The sequence below is a fragment of the Pipra filicauda genome, unplaced genomic scaffold, assembly GCF_003945595.2.
Source record: "Pipra filicauda isolate LSUMZ 115617 unplaced genomic scaffold, ASM394559v2 scaffold91_size2508729_pilon, whole genome shotgun sequence".
Taxonomy (NCBI): Eukaryota; Metazoa; Chordata; class Aves; order Passeriformes; family Pipridae; genus Pipra; species Pipra filicauda.
The window spans coordinates 416,449-436,643 of NW_024105109.1; the positions used below are offsets into that span (position 1 = coordinate 416,449).

Consider the following 20,195-nt stretch of genomic DNA (forward strand, 5'->3'; position numbering starts at 1 on the left):
AGTAAGATAAATTGTGACATGTTTTCATCCACAGCGTTTATTAAAGATGATATGGGCACAGCACACAGATAAACCACATCCTGAAGCAGGGTCAAACCAGGTTTCACATTTTAAAGCTGAAGTGCTATCTATCTGGAGTGCTCATAGGTACCTTCTTTATATATATACCCCTGCAGTTCCAGACTGACAAATGACAAACACAGACTATATTTATAAGGCTGTCATTTACTTCACTTTTTATTAAAATCACCAGCTACAAAATAGATATTTTGTACATACTAGTCCTAAATAAGCAACAATAAGAAAATTACATTAGTCCTGAAATACTGTGCACCTGGGACATGATAAAGGGTCAGAAATAATACAAATTATATGGAGATTAGATAAGGTACTCACATCACACTGGAAGGTTAACCTATAGCTTTGAAGAAAACAGTGCACATGTTGATCAGAGACCTATTTTCTGCAAACACAAAAGAAGTTCCATCTTGCTCTCATTTAAAAAGACTATAGCCACTACTGTTACAGAAACAAACTGCGTTACTTCAGTATTACATGTGCCATAAGTGTCACAGTATCTGGAAACAGAGAAATGCACTAAAAACATGAAGAGAAACAAGACAGTAACACTTCTTTGAGAGTGGTGGTGCTGATGAAAGGTGTCATAGCTTCTTCATGGATCAAAAATCAAGTACTCACCATAAACGAAACATCCTGACACTCTATTGTCTTTCCCTTCAAGGTCAAAAAAAAAAGGAGAAGGGATAACAATCTTGTCTAACTCAGGAAGCAACAGCAAAGTCATCCCATCCATCCAGCACTCCTTGTGTACTTTGCACTCCACCCAGAGTGACCAGGAGGCAAAATAAGCCTCATGGGTCCTGAATTTAGGTATGGGCTTTCCAAGATCCTGGTAGCTGGTACAGCCAGAAGACAAGCCAATTAATGATTGAGTGATTTGTGAGTATTAAAAGGCAAAATTCAGGGGCCACATTATGATACTCATTTTTATATTACTATCAACATGGGTTTGGTTTAAAGTTCATTAGATCACTATGATAGCACAAGCGTATTCACCTCCAGGACACTGTTAAAGGCATCTGTCAGGGGCTGCAGGATGATTCTTGCTCCTAACTACTGCTCTGATAGTGCAACCTTCTTGGTTATCATGGCCTTACTAAACTTTTCACACCATCGTCTTGGAGATTGGAAGTAGGAATTCCATGCAATGTTGGATCCTAGTACAGTGTAGGAAATGAAAATGAGGAAGTGCTGTGAAAGACAGCTTTCAGGACAGAAAACATTATAGTAGAAAGGTTCATATTGGTCAGTGCTACCTCAAATACAGAATAAGGAACAAAAATCAAAACATTAGACTTAAGCAGATGTTGGTTACAAGGTGAAAGACATGGCTACTTTCATTAGTTTGCTGCAAGAACTTCATCCCAAGAAATAAATTTCTATCTTTATAAAATAGATCATTTTTATAGAATAAAAACAGATGAAACATATACTTTAACTCTTAACACAAACACAAAGTGCAGAACTTAGTTTTCTAACCTAAGATTGACCAAAAATGTTCAAGCTGTTCATATCCTAAAATCACAGGAAGACCTTCTCTGATCACTACTACTGTAATTTCAGAGTCAAATTACAAATTATACACTGATAACATAAAATCAAGTCATCTCAAATCTGTAGCAAAATACAAAACAAATAATGACAAATAAGTAATTTTGCTATATTATTAATATATAGTCACTATGCACAAAAATATGCATCTTTTGGGTAAATATATATTTTTTCTCTGTTAAAATTTTAAAGTGCATCTAAAAGCTTCTAAATAAATCTTTATACTTTAAAAATAGAAGAAGGTAAACAGTAGTTCAGAAATGGTAGGTAACTCTTGTTAACAAAGAGTTAAGAAATTCTAAGTGTTATTCCAATATTCTCAGCTGTGCTAAAGCGGTGGTGATATTTTGGGTGCACAACACTGGCAAACACTGACTGGACCCAATGACTGTGTTTCCTAGAATCACAAAATCCTGTAGGTTGGAACGGACCTTAATAGGTCACCTAGTTCAACCTGCTCAAAGCAGGGTCAATATTGGTTACTTAGGACTTTGTGCAGGAGGTTCCTGCAAACCTCCCAGAGTGGTGACTGCAGTGAGCCTCATTCCAGTCTGCCTGTGCTCACAGCAGAAAACCTGGGCAATCCACTTAGCTAGGGCCCTTGAGGAATTCTTCATATAAGTTCAAAATTTCCAGTCTTATCAGTTTAATTACCAACCAAACTAAAATATTGACAGAGTAGATAATTAACTAGCATCTTAAGGCTCACTGAGCTAAACCACTTCTCACAGCAACTTCAGAGGAATATTGCCTGCATACGCAAGTGACCAGTTTGAGCTACACTGTGCACAGGCACCCAGAAAATAGCTGCCTTCCCTGGGACACAGATACCATTTGCAGAAGCGCGCCCGAGGAAACACTTCTTAGAACGGCAGCAATGGTGCTGCAAGCACCAGCCTGTCCCAGCCCCCATCAGCAAATACTTTCCAGTGAAGGGGTGTTCTACCTGCAAAGTTCTCAACTTCAATCTATACAACGACAGTTTCCAAACTACATGTCAAGCTTTTTACTACCTTTCACAGAATAACACCAGAATGCTGCTGCCACTCTCTCTGCATAAATATCACATGTGAGCAGCACCTGATGCTGTCGATCTACAGCTACAAGTCCTTAGCAAGAAGTTCAATTTCATCCAGCAAGAAGTCCATGTCCTCTCGGCTAACTTGTGGGCTGATCACCACCTGACGGAAGAAGTTGACTTTGCCCCGGTGAGGTTGGTACCCAAGCATCATGCTGCCCTTCTTCATCATCCTCTCTTTAATTATAGGAGCAACCTGAAAGTAGACACAAAAAAAGGTTGATGTCACCCTCAGAAATATAGCATTTTTGGGCAAGAACTGTATTTTGTGACCTAAAAAGTTTTTTTGAAGTGTCTGAGTTTTGCACCTCTTGCCTGTCTTCCCACTGCCTGCTCCAAGTAACAGCAAAGCTCAGGCCTGCAGATTTAGAGGCAGACTGCACTGAGACCCTCAGCTTCTGGGACTCCTGAAAGAATCAGAGCAAGACCTAAACCCCTCAAAAGCCTGCTGTTTGAGGCATTCATCTGTGGCATGGGAAAGACTGGGTTAAGGTCCCTAGTCTTCCTCATTTAGATCAAAGGTTTGAACCCAGTCACAGCTAGTTAAAGGCAGGGTCTGTCTCCTTGTACTAATTAAGCTAAGAATGACTTCTCTCCCTTGATGGCCCTTCTCCCACCACATCTGCAAAGCAGCTGCCCCTAGAGGACATTCTCAATTGTACCTTTGTGAAACTTAATCTGTCAAAGAAGTCTATTAAGGGAGAAGGTCTGATTCTGAAGCTTAAGATTTCATCTCTTAGATTTAGGCATAAGTAGCATTTGTCTACACCACTCTTGCACAGAATGAAATCTCACAGGTGTCTTACTGCAGATGAAAACATGAGTGAGATGGGAAGAATCAGGTCCTTATAGCTGAGCACTTGATCTTATCCCAGCAGGGCTGTAAACTTTGGCCAATTAATCTTGTGCTTAACTTTAGGTGTGTGAGTAGTTCTGCGTTGTCATGCTTGAAATAGGTCATAAGCTGAAATGAATTGCTGGACTAAGTACTCTATTCCTTGGAAGAAATAATTCAACAAATTCAACAAATAAGTAACTTGACAGAAGTAGTACTTTTTAAAAGGTCTGGCATTTTAATATATTATTGAACTATTTAATATATTATATATTTAATATATTCTATGTATATTTAATATATCAGTAATAACATCACGGTATTTCAGCACAGTGTATTCCTTTTTTTCTTTCTGTGATGGTTTGACTTTGAACCAAGAAAATAGGCGTGTGACCTAAAAGTTTGGGCCAGATACTATCACCTGATTTGCAAAAGGAAAATGATGATGCCAACCCTACCTGAATAGATTTATTTTTATGGCATATATTAGTAGGCAAGTCCCGTACAATTTGCTTAGATAGAAACAGGTAAGGTTTTCAACACTAACAGCCTAGCTTTCCCATATTTCTTTAGTGGTACATGTCTAAACTACAGTTGTTTCAAAATGCGTATCAAATTCAGAGGAGGAGTGTTTATGGCTCCAACTTGATTCATCTCTCTGATTTGCTTTATCTTTGTGATAAAACTAGGTTGTTTATTTAGCATTTGTTTTTTAAACTATGAGAGTGATGGAGTCACAATTCTAACTAAAGTCCAGTGCAAAAAATCAGTATAAATTGTTCTGCCTCAGGGCCACCATGAGCAGGTCACATCCTTGGTAGCACAAGGGGTAACCCACAGCAGCTGTGGCCTGAAATAACCATGACACTGTGACATTGTGCCCAGGAGGCACTGTGCTGAACACCATATACGTACAGAAAAGAAAAAAATTCCTCCACCTCTGTACTTGACAAGAACCCCCAAGTGACTTCTGCTCAAGGAATAAAGACACTACAAGTGCAAGGGGAGAAGCAAATTCTTCTTAATACACTTTCTCAGGCTCTTCTTTAAGATTCAAATCCCTATGGCAACTTTTAGCCTTTATTGATGTTCCATCAGAGTTATTTTATCTTTTGTATCACACTATCGATTCTCTTCATCTCAACACCTGGCGCTCCACAATCCATCATCCCAAAATGTGCAGTAGCAAAAATGGAGACCATGAAAGCAAAAACATTTATGGCTTCAGTAATCTGAGGACTGTAAACATACTGCATTTCAATAGGTCTTCTCTCATGAAAAGGAAAGGTAGAAAAACCTCACTTTCATGATCTCATCAATTATCTCATTCATCCTTCATGCTAATGAGCCGTCCTCTTAATTTGAAGTTTGTCCATCCCTTTTTGAAGCCAAAACAAACACTTCCTACATAAAGAAATAAACCAAACCAAAACAAAATCTTACAAGCTTTTGACAGGATTACTTTTGGAAAGATTTTCCATCAAGTATTTTGCATGTTCTGTTTGCTACAGTTGTCCAGTCAGTGTAACAAAACTGTCAGGGATCTTATCCACAGAAAGCAGTGAGGAACAGAATCTGTGTCCAAACGCTTAAGTACATGTCTCACAAAAGAACAATAAAATGATACATGCATGCTAAGGCAGGAGCACAGGGTATGACTGCTAACAGAAGGGAGAGGCAACTACCACTTTGCAGCAGAAAAATTAGACCTAAAAGAAACTAATTGCCTAGTGAGGAGTTCAATGAGTTTAATTCCAACCAAAGTCAATGAGACCTGAGGATGCTCAGATATCAGAAAGAGCTGCACAGGTCCATTCAGGATAGGCTTCTCGGAAAGCAATTTAGTGAGAGTGAGATTGCTTCACCAGTCCAATTATTCTACTACAGAACTTACTTCAAATTGTAAATCTAATTCTTTTTGTGGCCTGCCAGTGGAGCAGTCTCAGAATTTTAAGTGTAATATATCCTAAACCCAAAGTTCTCTTCTCTCCTTTGCTCACTTCACCTTTTCCTTCCCACTGCTAGCTTTCCCTGCCAATCCATCCTGGAGATTATCATTTCAAATGCTCACTACAGTAGGTCATTCTTCCACCTAGGAAGGTGGGGAGAAGGTGCCATGTGTGGGAGGTCATCCTGCAGCAGGGCTGCTCACGTTGCTCCGTGCAGCCAAAGGCCCGTGGAACTGCTTAGCCTGAGGACTGATGGGTGCACCACACTCTCCCTGTGGAGACCTACACAGAGGCTGTAACAGTTCTACTTCCCTTACTATTAATAGCAGAGCGTTTTTTTTAAATAGACCAAAAATTACAGAGTAGTTTAGCTCCTTCTCTACCTACCTGAGTGACAGGATAATCTGTTCTCTCACTCTCAGCCAGCACTTAGCTATACTACAAGCAACAAAAAGTTTAAGCCCTGAAGTTTAAGCTGTTTCTATCACAAGTCCAGACTACAGCTGATCCTCCTATATATTTACAACAGAGATGCCAATGTTCCTTCCCAGCACATATACACACACAGAGCACTGCAATAAGTAGCCAGGACCAGCTTGGATGCTACAGCTGAAATTCTAATACACCGCAGGATCAGGAGAGCAACATATCTCCCTCTCCATATCTCAAGTATCCTTGAGAAAACTGATTCTGCACAGTCATACCATAGGGCAATACCTTAAAACCACTGGGTCCCACTGATTGACTCATCAGTGACATTTAATCCAAGTTTCTCCAACACTTTAAGAATTTCCATCAGGCTCAGGTCATGATAGCATAACACACTTTGGCAACCACCCTTAAAAACTGACTCAAAAAAAGAGCTGAGCATATTCTCAGCAGGGGAATCACATACTTAGTGTCTCGGAGAGCTAGTTCCCAAGTCTGGACAATAAAAATCTTTTCAGAGGACTTGATGAAACACCTATCTGAGATAATTTCTTCTTCTTCTTCCAGATAGCAAGGCCTCCAAAACAATTCTCAAAGTGGTCAAACTCTGTAAGCCTAGTTCTTAAACTAAAAACAACCTCCTAGCACATGGGTTTCTTGTGTAAAGTGAAATCTACAGAGCAGCTCCATTAAATAGGTGGTGTTCTTACTCCATTAGTCACAGCACAGTATTATGGTCTGGTATTCATTTACTATTATTTGCCTCCTGTTGAACAGTATGGACATTTGTAAGAAGAACTGGTTTGTAAATTTTATTCTAATAACAAAAACAAACAAAAAAAATCATAAGGTAATCAGGTGCCTAACTTTTCAAATCACATAATCCCATTAACTTCTAAAATACATACCCCACCAGCACTAGTGCTGCTGGGTATGGATAGCCAAATAAGTTGTCCTAAAGAGAAGGAGAATTTCCCAACAAATATGCTACTTTGTTCATTTTGCTGAAATAAAGAAATCAGCACCTACTGGTTCTAATTAGCCTCTTATTTTTCTTCACTAATGTTGTCTCTGACAATCGCAATTAACAGATATGCTGAAAATGCAAGAAAGCTCAGGTTGGATAACTGCAAAATAGCTTGCTGATAATGGAAGACCATGTCAACCTTGATTATAGATTTCTTTCTTGATGCCCTCCTTTAATCTATAAGAGATCTCATTTTAGACTTAATTCAGTATTTTCATGCCGAGTCCCACTAATATCATCAAAAATTATATTCTATGCCCCTGACACCGCATCTCTGCTACCTGAATGCTCCCTGTACTGCCATCATTCTCACATCGTTCTCACAGTTGGATAGTCTAGTCATACCTGATGTTACATATCACAACAGTTTTTCCAAACTGTAGGCTAGAGGTTATAACCTTTAAAAGCAACATTCTATAATTTTTTTATTTAAACACTAAGGCAAAAGGAATGTTGCAAAACACTAAGTCGCAAAATTGCTAAAAATGCTGGGTAACCATATTCTGCTAAGCAATAAATTTGAGAATACATGCCTTCAGGGGAAAAAAAAAAGTCATGAATTTGACAAATATCCTAAGACAGCATTAGCTAGAAAAAAAAAAAAAGAAACCAGAAAAACCTAAAGTTTTTCTAAACTTTGAAAACAAAAATATTTTGAGTATTTGTTTCAAAACACTATTGTCAATTAAAACTCAAATTCAATTGGAAATTGACCCATTTTTATTGCAGCCAGTAGGAAAGAACTGAGGAAATTGAAACTAAGCAAATTGCTTCATTTTAGCTTGCCTGAAAACAAAAATTCTTTCTGATCAACTAAAACCAAGAATTGCTTCCAGTTTCTCAATTTAATGGCCAAACCAAAAAATCTATTTTCTGTACAACCATAAATATGTGGGATCAAAAGTGTTGACACTGCTTAACTGTAACAGCTGTAGAATTTTTGTACCTCAGAAAAGACAGAAAGTATGAGAAAACTCATAGGACTGTCTGTTCTGTTGGCAAAACCTGTCTGGACATCCCATGTGAACAGCTTTGAGTAGTGTGGATGACTAAATGTGCTAGCCCAGCAAGTACTACAAAGACAGAATGCTTGCAAAAACTAGTGTCAATACTGGCAACTGCTATTCACAAACGTTTTTCCAAATCTTTTGAACAATTGCCAGGTCACTGAGCATCTATGCAACATAAAGCTAAAGAGCTATTCCAGCTGCTGGAGCAGCAACTCCCAGTCACCAGACCCTACTCTGCTTCTGATATTAATTTCCAAATTGCCATGGTCTTCAGTGGAAGCAGAATGCAATTATCTAAATTTCCTTCTTATGTGTCTGCTTCAGGTGGCAGTTTGCAAACAGCCTTCAGCTTTTACTACAGAAAGCCACACTTGCAGCAAATCAATAACCTTTCTAGGGATCAATAAAAGCAGGCTGACAGAGTTGGAAGGACAGGAGCATATTACCAGCTCAAACTATTTCTCTTCCTCAAATACAGCCTTGATTAAATTTTCCAAGCTACAGAATACTGCACTAGAAACTGGCTGAAGAATTGTAGCTAGAAGACAAAAAATCTGCCCTTTTGACAAAATGGAAAGATCACATTCTCACGATTTCACAGATATGGAAAACACATTTTGTGTTCTTGTCTCAATTATTCCTTGCAATGGAAGACAAATTTATACAGAATAGTCCCTCTCATCTGATAAAAAAAATCTATTTTGGCTCCCCCAGAAGGGGCAAACACTTTCATTTGGAAGTTCATGATTGTTACTTAAAAGGCAACTTACTGGTTGTTCAAAGTCTGACAAGTTATGCTTCCTGACAGAAATGAGCAGTTGGGATCCATGCATATTCCTATGAAAACAACTATTGTACAACAATTACCACCAAAACAAAAAGTAAATAAAAGTCCAGTTCATGAAGTATTCAGACACAATTTTAAACTTTTACATATGGGCTATTAAATACAGTGGGTCTTCACAGTATTGTTTCTTATCTTGCTTAAATGATAGAATGATGGTTTGAAGTACTGGACACAGACTCAACAAATAAGACTGCTCCCAAACTCCCCCAGAGGCTGTTTGGACAAATAACTACACCTCTTTTGGGTAATATGTTTCTTTTTTCCTTCAGGGCAGTGAAGTGTTATGTGTTCCTACATCATATATTTGTGGGGGTTGGTCTCATCTCCCAAGTAACAAGCAATGGGACAAGAGGAAGTGATCTCAAGTTGCACCAGAGGAGGCTTAGACAGGACATTAGGGAAAATTTCATTACTGAAAGGGTGGTCAAGCATAGGAAGAGGCTACCCAGGAAAGTGGTTGAATCACTATCCACTTAGGGACAGGGTTTAGTGGTGGACTTGACAGCGCTGGGTTAACGGTTGGACTCAATGACTTAGTCTTTTCCAACCTAAATGATTCTATGATTCTATCTACTATAATTGGCCCTGACACAATGGTACAGAGCATCCACAAGGTATGATGCATGTATTAAAAAACTCCTGTGTCAAAAAGGTCTCACAGGCATACCACAATATATGTCACAACATATCTGTTGCATTTCCCAGAATGGTTAGAAAAGATAAGTTTGACATCAATGATACCGGTAATTATGAAGTAAGAACAGTAGCTGGCATCTTAATATTGATCATTGGATGTGATACAAATTAACAAAACACTTTTGTTTGGCTGTAATTACAAAACTAGCTGAATACTATAAATATTTGGAAGTAATAGTGCTTTCAACATATTTTTCACCGAGAAATTATATTCCCCACTGTTAAATATCTTTTCTTGCTTTTTGCTGCAACATCAGTTGCTGGCTTTAAAACAACAGGCTTTTTCCCTTTTGGTGATAATTAAAAAGAAACTCAGACCATTTGTCAGCTGTCACAGCAACTGGGACAATCGAAATACCAAATATTTGCACATCCAATCACAGCTTCATCGCTGTAGCCAAGGCGCTCAGTAAAACCCAAACATGTTTTTCTTTTGTCTAGAATTTGTTCTGGGCCCACATCCCTAAACCACTAATAAATTATTGCCGTGCACTATTGCGCCAGTGTTCCCTTTGTGCCACACCAGGCAACAAAAGCAGAAATAAGTGCATTTGTCAAAATAGCAGTAACCACTTCCACATTCTTCAGAGCAACTAACATATCAAAGGAGAACAGATGCTCTGGTATTTTTGTCCCAATACTGACATTCTCTGTGCACCTTCAACTCACACTCAGGGCTGCACAGTATGTCTGCACTGCAATATATTGCAAATCATCTTCCCATCCATTGCTTTTTGCCAGAAGACACGTTAATGAACCTCGCAAACCACTGAAAATGACCTGAATAATAGGAGCTGGTGGGTTGGCTTTGGATTTTGATTGTGCTAAGTGACTTCTTTAGTTGATCATTTATGCAAGAAAAAATAGCCTTCAAAGGCTTTTACACTAATGTTATTGGCCTCTGAAAAAGAAGAGCCAGGACAGAATAGCCCCCAGAACACAATCAGCACTTAAACAAGTTTGCATGTATTTTTATTTACAGTTAAAAAGTACATTGGTGAACAACACAATTTTCCAAGTGCACAGTCCCATGGCTTTTTCTGTCTGAGCACATGTGGCTTTTCAAGACAATTCACATGGAATTCCTATTATTTTTCTGTCATTTCTGTGTTGCTTTACCAAGGTCTTATTAACAAGCCATGTGGAAAGTGTAGGCATTAAGAAAACACCAGAGGCTAGCACACAATACGAATCCAGAGTTCTGATCTGTTTAAAAGATAGTTGAGTGCTACTAGTTTTATAAAAATAATTACCTTAAAAGCTTTCATAACATACACAAGGCTCTTCTGTGCACCATTTTTTTAAGTTCCCATTTTAGTGACTAGGTTTTCCGGTCTTTCAACCCTGCCAAAGCTCCTCTTTTCCATCCAAGATGAAAGGGTAGTTTGCCACCTTGAAAGCCAGAGTAACCAACAAAAAACCTTATCCTTTTGGTTCGTATGCACAGGAATGAGCTTCAGTTCTACTTCATTGAGGGGACAAAGAAATCACAGTGTAATGAGAATGTCTGGGGCTGGGAGGAATACTTTTCGATAGGAAACAACTGCATTATGTGGTGACACGAGTTCAAAAACTCAATACGCTTCTAGTGTAGAAAAAGGAATGTCACTTCAGAAAGTGGGAATGATTCCCAGCTGTTAAGATCTTATTTACTACTTGCACAAGTCAGCTTCTGACATAAGGTAGCAGCACCTTCTGTATTTGCATTACAGTAAGAATTAAAGAACAGTAATGTATATTTCTTTATATTCTTTAACCAGAACGAAAGAAAAATTAGTAATTCAAGAAAACTAGATACCTTTGTCTTGGTTTTTTTTCCTCCTTAAAAACATCCTACTGACTTTCTCAGAGGCTTCTTACAATGTCTTGGGGAGCATGAAGGGATAGTGTCTACCATGACCCAGACTGCTAACACAAAAGGAAGGCAGTTGTCTAACCTGTTCACCCAATTTAACAAAGATAATTATTCCATTTGCCCCTCCATACAGTGAAATACAAGACCAGTAACTGCCAGTTATTAAAATTGTTTTCTTACCTGAGACTCATTTATGTAATGCCCAATATGGCTATGAAATAAAGACCACAAACCCTACGACATGGAGCCCTATCAAAGTCAACACAATACTTTTCTCATGTACATCTTGCCCCAAGACAATGTTTACTCCAGCTCAGCCTTGCTCCTCTCCTCATTCCCAGTGAGCAAGTTTTCCTTTTTTTTATCCCCAACTTAAATCCAAAATATGTTACAAACCATTAACAAAATAAGTAAATGCACGGACAACCAGGAAACTGAAAGAACAAAGCAGGATCTCTAGGGTTTCAAAATATGCAAATTTCATTGCAGTCTGAAAGGGTTAAAAATGAAAGGAAAATAATTATTTGCACCTACAAGTATTTGCAAACTACAGACAGAAAATATAGGTAATTATGACTAATAACAGTCTTAGATAAATAGAATTAGACTGCAGTCAATTCCTAGATAATTTAAGTTCAGTCAAAAGGGGAACAACAGACTGGGCACAAAATTTAGAATCCATTTTGCAAGACTTTGTAGCCTCAAAGGAATATATGGAATAAAAAATTTGCTAACCTCAGGCCTACCCTATACCCCTATGGACATAGCTCAGTATTCAGAGGCACAGATGAAATCCTCTAATCCTGTGCACCAAATTGCTTTGAGAACCTTATTTCTTCACCAGTCTGACCAGATATTCACTCTGGACCATAGCAAATGCCATAATTTCCCTTAGTGCCACATGTACCTATAAATAACACACAATTAGAAAGAAAATAAAAGCAGGGTGAAATACTGGCACATTTTTGTCAGGCTTCTGCACCAACATAGATACTCTTATGAAAGAAAGAGAGAGAACAAGAACAATCTTTAGATCTTTGAAAGTAATTATGATCTGCTATATAAAACTCATCCATTAAAGTCTTCTAGATTTCACTTCCTTTATTAAAAAAAAAAATTTGCAGAACTCAATAAATACAAATAATCTTCCTACAAAAATTTATAAACTCTCTGATTGGACACTGTGTCTCAAAAAAATTTTCTACATTAATAAACATTCACCTACAGAAGTCTGCCATTGAAGTACAGGGAGTTTTATAACTAAATTCACCTGTGGTAGAGTTAGACTAACCCATATTTTCTTATAACTCCATTAAATTTGAAAGGTCTAAATACCTGCTGAATGGATATCAATCTCAAGGATTTTCTACTGCTTTTAGAGGAGTCCTTCTCTGTTATAAGAAATTTTGTAAGACTTGTAAATATTTCTGGCGACACTGACCCCTTTGGAGAGTAACAAGAAATCCCTCCCTTGTAGGCATGAAAAAGAAACATATTCCATCTCATTTCTCTTGAAATGCCTACAGTTAGAAAGGAATCTGTGCCTAAATATCTGAAGCACAAAATGAAGGTGAAGTCTTAGAAAGTACTTTGTATCTCGCTACACATGAAGGAGCTGGATTTCCTCCCACTCATCCCCACAGATATTTTTGACACCACTCACAAAATCACACAAATATAAAGACTGCTTAATTGAGCAGATGATGCAAGCTATACACTTTTTCTGTGGCATTACTAGTAATTGATTTTTTCTGAAATTTTTTATAGAGCAACAGCAAGGAAGGGTAATTTAGGGCCCCACCCTTTTTTTCAAGTGTCTGTAAATTCAATGTTTACCTTCAGTTTCTTACAGAAGTGTTTGATGCAGCAGGAGGGAAATGCAGCTCCCCTCTCCTCCTACTGAAGTTGGTGATAGGAAACAGAAGAGTGTTAATGTAATAAGTGGATACTCATTTAAGTGGAGGCAAGCTTAAGATTTATTGACCTGAGAGCAAGAGGTCAATATTTATTCAGAGAACAATAAATCTTGATACTTCATTCTAACAGATGTTAATCCAATGTATTATTAAATCCATCCCATTAAAGCTAATTAGATTGTGTGTCCTCGTGAGCTTTGTTGCCAATAGTCATTAGTATTGCCATGGATCGTAATTACTGTGCTTTGATAATTAAATCATATAATATCCAATAAAATTAAATATATGGGGATAGAAATAATTATTTTTCTCTACCATGATTATATTATTGTACATTTCATTGAGCTCTTCCTTCATGGTGCTGTAGACCTTCCTTACATTCTTCTGCCAGGACCAGCATAGCTAAGGAATCAAAAGTTCTCTGTGAACTACACCATTTTTTAAACTTTTTCATTTGTCTTGAAAACCTGATGCTCTCAAAGCCACATCCATCTACTATTCATGCACTAGGCAGGTAAGGAGTAGTGTAAGCAGTAAGTAGCTGCTGTTAGGGAAAAGAAAAAGAGAAAAGGAAGAAGTCATACTCCTAAGTATAAGTGAAGAATTCCTCCTAATTTGGTGTTTTACACTGCTTTCCATCCTCACATTTCAATGTACTTCATAGATAAGAGGAAATACTATTACCTCCACCTTAATCTCTGAAAGAAACTGAGGCACACAGAAAGGAAATAATGACTGAAATATTAATCACAATTCTGTGCCAAAGCCAGACATCATTCAGGTACATGAGTGAATTAGTTAGCAGGACAGGATATTTTTAGTGCAAATTTGCCTTGCGAGTACTCTTGTAAAATACACACAAACTCATCCCATTTGGATCAAAGAGGTTTCCTTCCTGGAGGAACCACAGCTGAACTGCAGCATCAGGATGCAATGCAGAGTGCCCCACTTGCAGTGCAGGTGTCAACTCCTCCAGTGGTCAGCACTCCAGAGCACACCTAGGGCTGCTGACTGGTGTGAGCTTCACTGGTGGTGGAGACTTAGTGAGGACACGAGGGATCACAGAAAATCAAATCCTGGTCACTCCATCTTCTTTATGCCACACACATCAGTAACACAGACTACAATTTCCCAAGTTCCAGCTCTGTATATTGACTTATATTGATCCTTGACAGTATTTTTCCTTCAGGACCTGCACTGTTTACAGGCTGTAGTTACTTATTTTTGTAAGAGTCTCACACTCTTACAAGGGGAGTAACAGCTTGAGAGGAAGTGTTAGGTGCATTGAACTGTACAACATGTGTTTCCCAGAGACACAGCCTCCAGAACTGAAGATAAATTGTGGAAAGTAGGATTCAACTCCCATCATTTTGGCAGTCTTAAAGTCTAAGCTAGTCATCTAGGCTTTGCCCTTACTTAACAGAGAAAAAGGGGCACCTCTAGAGAGTGATTCATTTCAGCCTAAAGTAAGATAGGCCCTGAGATAGATGGACTCAATTTGGGAAAGCTTCTCTCCTCCACCATGGTCTTCAGCGGAAGACCTCTGCCTAAGTTTTAGATGGCTAAAGCAAGGTAAGATGAAGTCCATGCAGACAGCTTATCTTGAATCAAAGGTACCTAAAATCCACGTTCCTCTGGTGTTTCTAGGCTATGGAACTGCTGGATAGACCCAAAAGCTGCATTGGACACAGTCCAGAAGGAGGATATCCAGAGCACAAGCAGAATCAAGGGGAACCAAGTGTTTCTCCATGACTAACAACCCAAACCATTCTATGATTCTGGGATTTTCACTGAAATGCTAGGGACATGTGCTTTGAATCATTTTCTGTGTGTAAAAAATCATTTGCGTTTGAACCCAAAGCATCCCGTTGGTCCAACAAATGCATACTGATCATTAGAAAACTCTCTTTGGGGTGGAGGTTCATCTGGCATGAACTTGAAATGGAACTTCAGACTAAGATTAAATGCACATAAGTTTTTACCTCATTATCCTATCACACAAAATGAGACAATTTGAGGCTTGCATTTCTGATGCTGTTTGAGGAAGAGCCATCTTTAACCAAGAACAGTTGTGAGAATACGTGCTAACTCCATGCTAAGGGTGTGCCTCAGCTCTCTTGACGCTATTTCCCTTCTACGTTCAGAGCCAGTTTTTATAAATTTAGCTAATTCCTTTCATGCACTGCTGCCAAGCTGGCCACGTGTACATGCAAATATCAATTTTTTTATGCAAACACAGATTATTTGCATGCATATGTTACATCCATGCAAGTGTATACATGCAGCTGTATAGGACCAATTTAGAACAAAACGCAATGGTTACAGTGGACACCTCCAAAAATTACAAACATGAAAAACAAGCCAAAGAAAAAACTCCATCTTGTTACATGGCACAACCTCCAGCTCTCCAACAACATGCTACAGAACAAATGGTTCTCCACATCTAACATGACTATAAGCTACTGCCCTCCTACAAGCTTCAAACTGTCGTTATTTTACTTCCCTCAGATGATTCTCATTATAACTGGGATGAGTGCTGAGTTAAAAAGTCAATGTATGAATCATATAATCAACTCAGTTGTCTGGAATCTTGCTTTTCCATGCATTTCCTCATTGCTACACGGATCACCAGTGTAAAACATGTGTTAGCTGCATCAAATTTCCTTTTGCTCTTTTAACCCTAAAATTGCCTGTGAGCAGACACTTATTTACTGTTATCCAGCTTCCCAACCACTGATGACCGGTGCCTTCACTGCCTGCCTCACAATAGTCACAGAGTTACTAATATTTACACTGAGGTTAAATCCAAGAAGTATCTCTTTATCCAGCTCCTGGGATAAGGCCTCAGCATTGAGTACCTGTGTTCCGCTCAGAAACAAGAAAAATAACCCAGAATCTCAGTTTAAGCCTAATTTAAGCCATGCCATTGCTCCATGCACCATCAGATCTCATCCATCTTTCCATACGTGAGGGTGGGTCCACAGCACTGTAATTTTTGCCACAACTATCACCCATGGGACCTACTCCCACACTGGAGCAGCATGAGGGTTGTTTCCACCAGCTTTTAACCTTGCCAGAGGAAGGATGTATGCATGCAAGTGGCTCTGAGCACCAGTCACAAGACAGGCTTCTGATGCCTTACCTACAGATGTACACAGAAGACAAAAAAAAAGTTCCCAACAATTAACATTTACTGCTGATGTGATACTCTCCTTCTTTCAGGTGTTTATTTGAACTATGCTTTTGGTTTATAACAGCTATAGTATAAGCCAGTGTATTGTACAATGACATCTTACAGTCCTGTGAGATCTACATTCCCCTTCTACTATCTAAACACTGCACCATTGGTATTTTCTCACTCTGCGCAGTACTGTACTAGATTTCCCCATGTCCCTAATCCGTCTATCTATCAGACTCCCTTCTCAAATATTATACTTTGGTTTTTTAGTAAAAGGAATATTTTTGACTGATTCTCTTCAGTGGAATGCATTTTTCCCATTACAGAAACCACAGTACATCTTGCAGTCTTTCCCTTTGAAGCCAGTAGTATTCTCAAACTACAGGATTAGAGCAAGCTTTATAATTTCAGGGTGGGCAGTACAGAAATGGTTTCTCCTTGGTTTGTTTTTAATCTTACAAAGATCTGTAATCATGTTTTCAGTGTAGTGCTCTCCCTTTTTCATTACTACCTTGTAATAACCGATGGTAATCAATCTGTACATTCAGAGACTTGAGTTTCAGTCCCTAGCAACTATTTTAAGAACTGATATATTTGAATTCCTGTATTGTGGAAACAACACTAACCCCAGCTTGAAGTCACAGGATATTTGATGAATATTTCATGATCGCACAGACAGAAACACTTCCTGTGTGTTTATCAAACAACTGATTCAAAAATCACAGTTCCAACATGATATATGAATTTAGCAGAATCTCTACCTTAATCTTTAAGATGATTCTACTAAGTAGATTAATCATTCATGGACAGCTTAAAAAAGTTTAAAAGCTTGGCAGGAAAAATGGTCAGTCTTGTGCTTTCATTTTCCACTGTCAGCTGTGACTTTGGGAAGCAGAACACACAACTTGGGCTGCTTTTGATCACCATCTAGTGTGTGAATTAAAGAACTGCACAGGTTTAAGAGGTGAGTTACTGATATAAAGTGAAGCAGCAGTAGGATTAACAGGTTTCTTTCATCATTTCTAGAAGACCTCAAATAGGCTTAGTGAACTTTAAAAAACAGGAATTTCCAGATGCCTCTAGCTGCCTGATGAAAGTCAGATGTTTCATGATGACACTGTGTCTAGTAGTCTGCGACTATGATGGTCTAGGGATATAAGGAAAGCAAGACCTGCATAGTGAAGTAGTATCTTTTTCAGGCAAAGTTACTTAGTGAGAAAGAGCAACATGGTTTCAGGCAAGGAATCCTTTCATTATGTCTCTGTGTCTTTTCCAGGTGCCTAAACGCTACATTCATTTCATTGTTTTCTGATTTTTTTTTGTCAAGATAGTCAGAAATAATATTTGCAAAATTCTTCACTTACAAAAATTGTTTGTGTTGTTATAACTAAAGCCCATATTCTAATCGTAATTCAACATTTATCCATGCAATTGAGACTTCAAGGCTGGTAAATCAGTAAGACAGCTGGACAGAGGAGGAGCACCAGCAACACTGGAGGTGAAAGTCTCTGGAAGCTTTCAGTTTTGAACATTGCAGATGACTCAGGACAGCTTGGACTATGCTTTCCAACATGACTGGCCAAGCAATGCTAATTCTTGGCTAGTATCCTTGCTCTTCAGAAAGCACACTGTGACTCGACACACAGAAACTCAATATCTTCACATCAACAAGCTTACTTAAAAAGAACAGAACAAAACAGAAAACACATCTTTACTAAAACAGGCTCATACCTTCAATATTAAATAATAATACTGTGAATTTTCAACAAAGATTAGCAGGAGGAGTTTCAGGAGACACTTGGAAGAAGCCTTTGCCTGTAGACAGCAGAATAGTCTTCTTTTTTAAGGGGAAAAATATGACTTTCCCCTCATTTTATTATGAGGCCAGGTCAAGGAGCAGTTAAAGGTACTTTTACACCATGAATTACCACGAGCTTATAGACCCTTTTATACAATATGCACCCATGCGTCTAGGTATCCCTTTACATTAAAAAATTCATACCATCAGCTGAATTGTCACTCAGGGGAAAAAACCAAGCAAACAACGATGCTCAACTACTGTTAAAACTGCATACTAACTCCTCAAATATTACTGGGTTCAGACCCTGTACAGGACACCCAAATGCCTAGGAAGAACTGTAAAATCTTTACAAGAAGTTTAATATTTTATTAGACACTGATCTCTCAATTATAATTAGTCAATATATCTTATTCCAAATAACTTTTTAGTTTAAACCTTGTAAAGAAGTACATAATTTTATACAAAGGATTGGGGGGGGGGGGGGGGGAAAGAAAAAAAAAGAAAGAAAAAGCTGGTGTTGCCTGGAAAGTAGGAGATAGCTCTTGCTTGCTATAGTTTATTCTTTAACAGCTCATGCCTTCAAAACAGAGCTGGCAGTATTACTGAGGAACTTATGTCGATTTAAGAACTGAAAGAAATTACCTTCCCTCCTCAAACACAGGGGTTTTTTTTCCTGAGAGCGCCGAATAGCCATTAACAGCAGAGTACTAATTAGCAGTTTCAACACATTACTGTTGTTCTGGTGCCCCCCAATGGTCACCTGGCTTTACTACCAGCTGCGGCTTAAAAACCACTTGGAAAAGCTGTGCTCCAGACGTGACGCCCAAGCGTAGGTGTAATTCTTCAGCCAGTTGGGCCCGAGCCCTGACACAGCTACCAACACTTCAGAGCTCCCATTCATGGTATCCAGAGCTGGGTAACCAGGGCAGGTCCTCCAGTCATGTACTAATCACCATCCCTAACCATTTTCAAAGAACACTTTCGCAGCTTCAGCACTGAGCCCTCCAGGTCAACAAAACTGCATCATAGCCATTGTTGACTGCAAAAATTAACTTGATTCATAAGCACAGATGCTATATAGAATCATAGAATTGTTTGGGTTTATCTTTCAAGGTCATCTTGTCCAACGCCCCTGCAATGAGGAGGGACATCTTCAACTATGTGAGGTTGCTCAGAGCCCGTCTAACCTGATCTTGAATGTTTCCAGGGATGGGACATCTGTAGATTTCTACATTATATTAATCAAACTGAGACATCGTTCAAGCAGTTAAGACACACTGGTACACAGCACTGGCTGTGTTTTCCCTCCCTTCCCCAGTCACCGCATCCTGTTACACAAACACTGACCTAGTATATCTACAGTCTCCAACTCATACAACAGTTTTGAACATCCTGTCCCAACTCACCAGCAGTTGTGGCGCTGTACCAGTGCGATGATACATCTTCATTTCCAACCATATTGTGACAGAGAGAAATTACTTGTTGGTCTATAAATCAGCACTTCCTCCTGAGTACTGATCACAACCTGACTATACTCACTTCAGCCTAAGGAAAAGGATAATTGTGATCACAAAGAGTGTTTCAAAAGACTTATTTTCCAGAAAAACTTCAGGTGGAAAAGATAGATGAAAGCTTAAAACTCTTTAAGAAGAGCTTAGATAGGCCAAAAGCTGCAATCTTTCAATCAAGAAAGAAGACAGCTTTATCTAAAAGCCCATCCTGGTTTATTGGCAAAGGGAAGATAGCAAAGCAATATTTAACAAGTTGAAAGAGGGAAGCAGATCAAATAGCGATCAATACAAACATGACATGAAGAAAATTTATCAGAAGGAAAAGAGAACCCTGACTGACAGGACTAGGAACAGAAGAAACAGTTTAGTGTGTACATTAGGGATGACTGAAACCTTACCCATGGTCAAATCATTAAAAATGCAGGCAAGGC

At 38.6% G+C, this 20,195-nt stretch overlaps 1 protein-coding gene across 2 annotated transcripts in view; it reads right to left on the minus strand.

Moving 5' to 3' along the window:
• Window positions 1–207: 207 nt before the first annotated feature.
• GADL1 (glutamate decarboxylase like 1) overlaps window positions 208–20,195 on the minus strand; it is a 79,482-nt gene continuing 59,494 nt past the window's right edge. For both annotated transcript variants that reach the window (XM_027733395.2, XM_039391228.1), the window contains one exon: window positions 208–2,906. In XM_027733395.2, coding sequence (XP_027589196.1) covers window positions 2,733–2,906 — 174 coding nt within the window. In that variant the 3' untranslated portion in view covers window positions 208–2,732. The remainder of the gene's footprint in view (window positions 2,907–20,195) is intronic.